Source organism: Pistacia vera, unplaced genomic scaffold (genome assembly GCF_008641045.1).
Source record: "Pistacia vera cultivar Batoury unplaced genomic scaffold, PisVer_v2 Contig115, whole genome shotgun sequence".
Classification (NCBI taxonomy): Eukaryota; Viridiplantae; Streptophyta; class Magnoliopsida; order Sapindales; family Anacardiaceae; genus Pistacia; species Pistacia vera.
The window spans coordinates 37,002-47,778 of NW_022195193.1; the positions used below are offsets into that span (position 1 = coordinate 37,002).

The 10,777-nt window shown below is 34.3% G+C and overlaps 1 protein-coding gene across 1 annotated transcript; it reads left to right on the forward strand.

Moving 5' to 3' along the window:
- Window positions 1–4,113: 4,113 nt before the first annotated feature.
- On the forward strand, window positions 4,114–5,230 carry LOC116146401 (cytosolic sulfotransferase 12-like). Its single transcript, XM_031431807.1, has one exon. It carries the CDS (start codon window positions 4,133–4,135, stop codon window positions 5,180–5,182), a length of 1,050 nt encoding a protein of 349 aa, XP_031287667.1. The 5' UTR covers window positions 4,114–4,132; the 3' UTR covers window positions 5,183–5,230.
- Window positions 5,231–10,777: the final 5,547 nt, after the last annotated feature.

The following is a 10,777-nucleotide window of genomic DNA, read 5'->3' on the forward strand; positions in this document are numbered from 1 at the left end:
ATCTCCAACCCACGCCAAATTGGCGCAAAAAAACCAATTGGCGTGGGTTGGTACTCCAACCCACGCCAAACACTGCGCCATTTTGGCGCAGCACTGTAGCACAATAAAAAAATATATATTTTTTTAATTTGTTTTTGTTTTTTTTTTATTTTGTTAAGTTAATTTGAGTATTAAATTTTACACCAAAAATCATACCAAATTTGAGTATATATTAATTTACACCAAAAATCATACCAAATTTGAGTTTTGTATTTAATTTAATTTGATTATATTTATAATAATAAATTTATAATAATGATATAATTTAAAAAATGATGACAAATTAAAAATAGAACTGATTCAATGCAAATATTAAACTACAATAACTCAAAATAAAAATTAACACTAATTTAAAAACACTAAAATTAAAAGAAAATACAACATAAACTAAAATAACAATTTAGTATTCCGGTAGATTAGTTCCGGATCCAGTAAGATCATCAAAATATTGAAAAAAACTTGAATAGACAACACATCTTTTTTTTTTTTTTTGTATCATTTTATATTAGATGTAATGTTTTTCTATATTAAATGTAATGTTTATTTGATTAAATAAATGCTTAATTCTATTAAATTAGTATAATTTTTAAAATAATTATTATTTAATAAAAATATCATTCCCAATATTTAATTAATATATACAAAAATAATGAGTGAAATAGATTAATTGTTGATTATTACAATAAAAGAAAATAAAAGAACATTCTAAAGAATATTCTTTTTGATGCAATATTTGGTGTTGTGGGTTGGAGATGGAATAGTATTTTGCACCAAATTTTGCACCAATTTGGTGCAATTTTGCACCAAATTGGTGCAATGGGTTGGAGATGGTCTAAAGCAATAGAGAAAATGATGCGAGCCTTCCTTTGGTCCGGAAATGAATTGGTTAAGGGCAAGGTTAAAGTGGCTTGGAGGGATTTATGCTTTCTTAAGACTAATGGAGGTCTAGGGATTCGTCCGTTAAAGGAATGGAATTGTCCTTTGATGGTCTATCACCTTTGGAGCGTGGTTTTGTATAGGGATTCTCTATGGGTGAAATGGATACATAAAATCAGGCAAGAGGCAAGGACGTAGCCAAGAATCTGAGTTAGTGGGTTCAAAACATCAAAGTTAATAAATTTACAATAAAATATATACTGAAATAATAAGCATAAAAAATATATTTTTAAAAGTTATATATACCAAATTATTAATTTTACAATTGTTTTCGACGATTTTTCATATTCTGAAAACGTTATATAATTGCTTTATTGACAATTCCATCAAATATCACTCTCTTAATATATGTAATAAGATAATCATTCAACAATTGATCTCTCATTCGATTCTGTAGTCGATTTTTCACAATCTTCATCACATAAAATGCTCTTTCAACATTGCAGTTGCAATAGGTAATGTCAATGCTAATTTCATGTCTAAAAAAATAACAACACAAACAAAAATACCCTTCTTTTCTACACTGTACTCCAACCAATTTGCATATTCTCTAAACCAAACGGGATTAAAACGACGCATTAAATTCCCAATTGCTCTCTTTTTAAAATTATGATTCTATAAGCTCATTGTGAACATTATCGTGACGCCTTATGTTTTGTTCAATTTATGGTTCCTTATTAGAAAACTTTATTTTGATATTTGTTTTGAACTAGATTTTATAGGCTCATTGTGAACACTATCGTGACGCCTTATGTTTTGTTCAATTGATGGTTCCTTATTAGAAAACTTTATTTTGATAAAAAACTTGTCCATAATTAAAAAAATAAAATAAAAATTATTATCAGAAATATAATTTATTTGTAATTACAATTAAAAAACAACATAAATTTATCAAAATTCAACTCATAACTTAGGTTTTTCAAACAATTTCTACTAACCCAATAAAATTCAACTCATAAACCCATAAAAACTCATCAAATCTAATTCTAAATATTAAGCAATTAAGCAATAAATCAAAATTAAACCAAATCCTCAAATCTTTACAACTTAGGCTTTCATCAATTCTTTAAACCATATTCAAAATTAACTCAATAACTAACTACAATTTATCAAACCCAACTTAAAACAACAGTTAATTAACTCATACCTCAACATAAACAAGATTAAATCAAAACTCACATCAAAATCTAAGAATTATTTCAAACTCATTTATTAAACTCAACCAAAACCCGTAACTCATGATCTTTCATCAATTAAGAAAGCTAAAACAAAATAATTAATTTTAAGTGAAAAAATAAAAATAAAAATAGTATCATTTTACCTTGTAATCCAAAGGAGTAGCCTTTCTTAAGTATGCAACCAAAGGAAAAGTATAATAGGAGCGCAAAAAAAGGAAATAAAGAAAAAAGAAAAAAGAAAAATTTAAAATATATTAATTAATAATTTATTTTGTGAGGTCAACATAAAGTTAAGTGGGATTAAAATTATAAAATCTATAAACTATTAATATTTTTTTTGAAATTTTTGAAAAATTCAGTGGGTTATTTCCTTAAGAGCAATCAATGAGTCCAGATTGGGGCATAAGGCCAAGGTTAGCAGGATTATTCATGATGGGCAGTGGGCATGGCCGGATAATTGCAGGCCAATTTTCCCCAAGTGGTCACGCAATCCCCCTCTCTCCTGATGACTAATAACAGAGATGTTTTCCGTTTGGCAGACCAGAGAGGGTAAGGTTGTTAAATTCTCGATTAAACAAGTTTGGTATGATTTGGCTTCGGTAAGTAACAAAGTCTCATGGCACCTTTTGGTTTGGTTTGGTCAAGCTATCCCACGGCATTCTTTCATCATGTAGCTTGCTATCAAACATAAACTTCTCACGCAAGACCGACTGAATGTTTGGATGGATTCAACGCGTATGGAGTGTGCGCTCTGCAATGGTCCTATGGACTCTCATGACCACTTCTTCTTTGACTGCCCCTTCTCTTCAAACATTTGGAGTATGATCCAAACAAAAGGTAAGTTTAGAGTGCCTGTGATAGGGTGGGATAACATCATAACCTGGTGCGCAGGTAGGCTTGAGGGGAAGGGTATACGGACAATCATTGGAAGTCTTTTACTAGCGGCTGCTGTTTACTGGATCTGGCTGGAGCGAAATCTTCGTCTTTTCAAAGGCAAGAGACAGCACTACCAGAGGGTACAGCACCATATTTTAGAGGTTGTGAGACTTAAATTGCCAAGTCTTAAAGTTTAAGAACAATGAGCGGGTTAGAGAAGTTATGGAGGAGTGGGGTCTTCCTTTAAATTGTCTCGTGGCGTATAATGGAGGGAATGCATAATTCTTGGTCTCGAGCTGCTGGTGGTAGGCGAATTGCTATGAGGCTGAGGAGGTGGGAGGCTTCTCCCGTTGAATATGCTACAGGTTTGTGGGAGGTGATTATGGTGACTGCTGCTTACTTGGGTGGGGGTTATTTAGGCTCCTCTTGATCTGACAGCTACAGATTTTTGGTGCCTCTTTTTGTGTGAAGGTTGCCTGTTTGTGCCCAACGACTGTGGGTCGATTTGAGCAGATGGTATGTTTAAAGTGGGAGTCAAGATGCTGCTTGCCCGTTATTTAGGGAGTTTCTCTCCTTATTTGCTGTATGATCATTGACAAGTTTGTCAAGATAGCTGTGCCTGCTGCTGCTGCATTGCAGACATTGTAAACTCTCGGCTGGTTTTTGCTGCACATGGAGTTTTGTTTGCTGACAGCTTCTTGTATATATTTGTGCAGTTTATTTTTGCTTTATGTAAGACCTGCCTTTTTGTGATGCTGGTCTTTTAGTTCCAGGTGTCTGCGAGTTTAGCTTGGTGATATATTTGGTTTTTTTTATTTTGTTTCTTTTGTTGCTAATGTATATGGTTTCTTTTGTTGGGTCCTAGTGTGGTCCAGGACTCTTGTACTCCTATTGAGTCTGCCCTTTTGGGGACTCATTCTATAATTCTTTATACAATTACCTTTTACACACAAAAAAAAAAAAAAAAAATCTATAAAATACGTAAAATATGATTATTAAAAGCGTAGCCAGCGTTATAAAAATGGTAAGCCACTCAGTGACCAGATCTCAGCAACAGCAACAAACAAAAATTAAATAACGAAACACTCTCCCTTATCGCAACCATGCTCACTGCCGCCATTCCTACCGCATTATCCACTTCTTTGCCATCACCTCAACCTGCTTCTGATAGCACTTCTCATTCTGTGCCTAAATACTTACAAGAAGACGACCTCACTCAAGAACGAAAGGACTTAATCTCCTCACTCCCCACTGAAAGTGGTTGGGTCGCCAATTGTCTCCATCAATATCAAGGCTTCTGGCACACAACCCGCCAGCTTCAAGGAGTTCTAACTTGCCAAAAGCACTTCCACGCTCAGGATTCCGATACCCTCCTCGTCACCACTCCCAAATCCGGCACCACTTGGCTCAAAGCCATAGCATTCTCCTTAATAAACCGTTCAAAACACGCAATTAACGATCCTCACCACCCTTTGTACACCAACAACCCTCACGATCTTGTGCCTTTCATAGAGCTCAAACTTTACATAGAAAATCAGGTCCCCGACCTCTCGGTTTTTGCCTCTCCGAGACTCTTCTCAACTCACTTGCCTCTGGTTTCATTGCCGAAATCCGTCAATGACTCTCGCTGCAAGATTGTTTACTTGTGCAGGAACCCGAAGGACACTTTCGTCTCGCTATGGCACTTCACGAACAAGCTGAGACCGAAAGATAAAGGCGTGAATTCTCTCGAAAAGGCCTTCGATAAGTTCTGCAATGGCGTGAGCTTGTACGGACCGTTCTGGGAGCACGTACTGGGGTACTGGAAGGCGATCGTGGAAAGGCCGAAGAGGGTGTTTTTCTTGAAGTTCGAGGAGATGAAGGAGAAGCCGGCAATGCATTTGAAGAGACTGGCGGAGTTCTTGGAGTGTCCGTTTTCGAAAGAGGAAGAGTTGAATGGAACGGTGGGTAGGATACTGGAGATGTGTAGCTTCGACAGTTTGAGGAATTTGGAGGTGAACAAGACTGGGAAAATGTTCTCCGGCGAGGAGTTTAAGGCATTTTTCCGGCGGGGAGAGGTCGGGGATTGGAAGAATCATTTGACGGATGAGATGGCGGAACGGTTGGACGGGATTATCGAATGCAAACTGCATGGTTCTGGGTTAAGGCTTTAGTTTAAGCGTTGTATTGGAATTATTATTATTGTTGTTGTCGTTTTTATTTATTTGGTTCACTTCGATTTCGGTGTATTGAATTGATGGAAATTAAATTATTTGAAGGTTTCGATGTTGTATTGAAATGAAATGACTTCGATTACTCCATTTATGTGATGAAGATTTAAGGTTCTCGAGGAGTTGGTCGACCGCTTGGATATGTTTAGAATAAGTAAGAGCTGGTATATGTTTGTAAATTTTATTGAAAAAGTATCGTAAATACATCATCGTATAGAAACGGGCCGGTGATGGTCATCTATGGCACGTCACTTTTCTCACTAAAATTATTTTAATTTGAGTTCTTAAATTAATTTATGTGTTCTGAATGTTTTTGTTTTGATCTTCTGTATATGTATGTGTATAATTAATGTATCTTAAAAACAATACAAATTAATTATCTCTAACTAGCTTGATAATTCACTTAAAAACTTTTGAATGTATTATTCAAGAAATTATAAGTTCAAATTTTATGACTGTTAATAAAAAATAACTTGACTATTAACTTTAAGATTCTGAAAGATTAGTTAAAATACAGATAAATTGGCCGAACTCTCTCGGATACCAAAAAAATAATAATAAGAATATAAATTTAGAACGTATCTTGAATTAATAATTTGAAATTGATAATAAAACAAAATAATTTCATTGAGATCATAACCCATATATATACTAACTAATATTTTCAACAAATGTATGCTAATAAGTTATGAACATTGTGAGCTAAATCTTGGATATATGAAAAATAGATGATATAATTTGACTTGTATTATTTCAAGAGTTAACGTACGAATAAGAAAAGTTTAGAACACTACTTACCTATATTATTAAATCAATTGTGCACATGTATATCGATAAAAGCATACCATAAGGAATGTTTAAGGCTCGGCCCGACTCGAGTACGGCTCACCTCGTCTGGAATCGAGCCGAGTCGGCTCTATTTATGAGAAAGAATGAGCCGAGTTTGAGCCTGTCTCAGTTCGGCTCGATCGGCTCACGCAGATCGAATTATTAGGAGTGTTTTTGGGGTTTTTTAAAGTAGGAGAGATTAAATTAAAAATTTTAAAACGAAAAGTTGTGAAAAAAAAAAAAAAAAACCGATGTTAAAATCCCTAAAAACGCGACTGAAACCCATTCGCCAGCGAATCCAAACCAAACCAGACTGAAAACAAGAAGAAGAAGATGAGAGGAAGGGGAGAACAGTCAAAACCAAACAAATCAAGCAAAGTGTTATTCAAATTTGGTAAACAAGTCAAGATGCCGTTGGGGTTTGGTGTGCTGCCATTTGCTTCTCTGTGAGGTTCCTCTTTTGTCTTCTCAATAGGGAACCTTGTTGGTGGCTGGTGCTGGTGATGGCATTGTTTTTGGGTGGGCTGTGCGATTTGTTTTTGGTTTTGTCTTATTTGTTGGTGGTTGGAAGGTGGGACATGCGGCTTTGTTGGTGAGTGCTTTGGGATTATGTTTTCTTTGTTGTTGGTTGTGTCATGTGGTGGTGTGGTTCTCTTCATGGAAGAAGGAGGCAAGGCTTGGAGGCTACTGGACTTTTTGTTCTTGGAGTTTTTGTAGCAGATGGGTGCTTGGCAAGTGGCTGGTGTGTCACTTCTCTGCTGGCTGGTTTGTTGATGGTTCCCAATTTTCGTTCAGCTGGTGTGTGGCTGTGAGAGTGTTTCGTGTGGTCTCTCAGAGGTGGTTTTGAGATGCTGGTTGTTGGGTTCTCCGATCTTGGGTTTTAATTTTTTTTATTTTAAAAAAACTGCATTTTTTAAACCCTGAACAGATGGCAAGCGGCTCCTTCAGTCCTTCACTGCACGTATTTTGTTTAAAAAAAATGCATTTTTTAAACCCTGAACAGATGGCAAGCGGCTTCTTCAGTCCTTCACTGTACCGTGTATTTTGTTTCTTATAAATTTTTTTTTTAAACTGTCTCATCCCTCTTTCTCTTTCTTTACTCTTCTTTTGTTGGGTCCCTGATTCTCTCTCTCTGTATTTTGTTTCTTACCAACTTTTTTTGAAACTGTCTCATCCTCTTTCTGTTTCTTTACTCTTCTTTTGTTGGGTCCCTCACTCTCTCTCCGTCAAACTCAAAGATCCATCATTGTTAAATCTTCTTCACGCAGCACAACACAGCTCTCAACACCAAACCAAACCAAACCAAACCCTCTTCTTCTCTTTTCTCTTCTTTGTTTTTCTTCTTCTGTCAACATGCCGAGTCAGAGTCCTTAACGACACCGTCTTTTGGTTACCTTCTAAGTTTGAAGATATACTTATCATGGATAAGGAAAATTGCATTTGTTTTTCTTACTCGCGAGCTGACTCGAATTCGGCTTGTTAATTCGGCTCGTGAGCCAAGCTCGAACTCGGCTTCCCCCTTCAACGAGTCGAGTGGAGCCAATAATTTTGTGACTTGGCTCGGCTCAGCTTGAACTCGTTTTCCCTTTTCTTTTCACAAGCCTTAAGCCAAAAACTCAGTTGGCACGTAAACAGCCCTGGTCTACACGTAAACAGCCCTGGTCTATAACATCTTTTTAGAATTCTAAAATTAGTCTCTCTTAATTATTGACATAATTAGTTATTGTTACATAAATATACACTATAGAAACAAGCTTAGGATTCGCATATACGGTCATCTTCATCTTGGCTTATTGATCAAGTAAAACTTTATATGTTCCCAGTCGAGGCAATTTTTTATATAATTTAGTTTATACTTTTGTAACATATTCATGCCGCATAAATCGATTATTCCTTTTTTTTTTTTTTTTTTTGTGGAAAGAGAGTGTCTGGCCTTTAAACCATATGATCACTTGTTTAAATTTTGGGAAGCAGAGATATTCGAACTTGGGATCGTGCACTGCACACCTCGACTAAACCTGCAGGGTCTGAAGTTGACAGTCGGATAAATCCCATCACTGATCATTCCTACTTAGTCCTGTGAATACTCAAACTCAGAAACCATGTTGAACTCTTTTAATCTTCTACTATCAAGTTACCCAATGGTGGTTAGAATATGTCAACTATTATATTCTTATTTATAAGAAAAGAATAAATTTATAATGGATGTTGAACATTAATATTATGCATGTATAATTTTTTTTTAATACAAATTTAGTATGATGATGTGATTGGATAAGTAAAAATAAACATAAATTAAAGAAATTAAAATAGAAAATTATATAATAATCATAGAATTACAATATGATATATCAATTTATATAAAAAAGAGAGTTTAGGCATCGTTTGGTGGACCAAGTAGAATAATAAGATTTTAGAAAAAGTGACCACAGTGAGACAGAGGATAAGAAAAGGATATGAAACACTATTTATTTACAGAATCATTAAATATCTTTTTTTCTTTTGTGTTTGACAAGTATCTGAGGCACCCAATTAACTAATTAATTAAAGGTTTCAACTCAGTTCATATATTGACTTCAATCTATGATCACGTAACTCATGTTTTGTAATTCGAATATTCTCTAAATTTATCTTACTTTTTTCTTATTATTTAATTGTTAATATCCACAACTTTGATACATGCTAAAATACAAAGATTCCAAACAGAAGATTTTTTTTTTTATCTTCACTTTTAAGGATAAGTATCCACCTGTTTCCAATTTAATTACACTTTTACTGGCTTTATATCATGCTTGTTCCCTAATAATACATTGATGAGAATCTAACACTATTCAACTTCTTAAATATTTTCTAAATAAAAAAAGAATGATATAATAATAAAAATAGTGTTACATTCATCTATTTGTATATTTAACATTACTAAATCATTTATTGCATATGTCAAATAATATTTAATAGTAAGATTTTACACATTCAAAACTAATGCATTGATGCAATAGAGAGGTGTGATAAACTTCCTGTAGGTGGTCGAGTGATTTGATAAGGACTCTTAGGTGTATGACTCAAGAGGACTTGAGTTTAAGTCACTCATTAGTTACTAACAAATGTGGCCACTGGAACTCTTATCCGTTCGGTAATTCTAGGGTCTCAAGGGATTAGTTGAGATGCATGTAAGCTGGCCCGGACACCCTTAGACCCTAGTCATAAAAAAACAAAAAAAAAAAAAAAAAATTGTGAGGTGTGGTAGGATGATGTGAGGTTTATTTTAATGATGTATCAGTAAGTTTAATTGATTGAATTTCACCAAGTTATATTAGGGATTTTGAGATGGAGTTCCTTTTACTATTTCACATCAAACTAGAACGTGTTCAATTTAAACAATACTCCACACATGTCATTTATAACTTTGAATGATACGGTCAGTCTCATCGCAAACAACTATGAGATACACCGTCCTTTAATATTGCAATAAAACTACGCTTACAATTTTTTTATACAACTTTGAGGTGACAGCTCACTATTGGTTAGTTTAAATTTGGATAGATGAGACTCACTGCGAGCTGATTAATTATAAGCTACCACGTCATGATTATATGAATTATGAAAATGTCGTAAGTGTAATGTTGTTCTTCGTATTGTTCTTCTTAATTAAAACATTATGGGGTTTGAATTATTGATGAAAGCCCACTAAACTATATAAAATGGCCGGCCCAATCCCAGCCTGTTGAGCCTCAAATATAAGGATCAGAAGGCTTTTTAAGTGTTCTTAGCAATCTCACTTCTTGGACACAGTAGTCCACAATTAGGTGCAACGATCACACGAACAAATTATTTAATTTTCCTTTTTCTTTTTTCTCTCTAAGAATTCAATTTAATATTTCAAAAATTAGAAATTTCTAATCAGTGTTTTCCTGCTCTCAAATATTGGGAAACAAGTTTTGACTTTTGAGTAGGCCATTTGACAAGCTTATTTGTATAATGTTGTATGAAAATGTGCAGACAGCCCAGAGCAAGCAATAATTTAGAATGAGTTGTAACTCGGAATAATTTGTGAGACGACAATCAGATCGAAGCGAGTTGCTTTCAAAAGTAAAACGAATTACATGGCAATTATCCACCAAACCATGAATGAGCTTCATCTCCTTACACAAGCATTATCTTCTAAAATCAGGAAGAAGATCACTAAATTAACTCTATACAATCTGGGAATGGCAACTACATCAAAATTCATGGGATTGACTTCTTAAAATCAGGCCATTATCCCAAGATTTACTCTTACAATAGTTATCATTTACACACCATACAAACCCTATCAAAATCATTGTTAAGGGATTAGTAATTTTAGAGGGAGGGAGCTTATTTTTATAATCAAATAGATTAATAAGAAAACATTAGACGTAGGGTTGAAATTTAACTTGTCAAACCACTTTACAAGTTCTTTTTACATTTAGTTTCATGGGTTTTATTTTTTCTTTACTATTATTCATAATCATGCGGTCATGATATCCGATTATGTCAAGGTTAAAAAGATATCTTACGTTAATTTATTCAGTTCTTGTTAATTTTTTCACCAATAGAACTCAAAAATGGAAAATCAAACTTGTTATTTGCAAGTTTGATACGTTATCTAGTCGTTTTGTCCCAAAACTAAAGTAATATGGTAAGAATCTGACATTTCGTTAAAAAAGTTGACATAATTTATTTTCAACA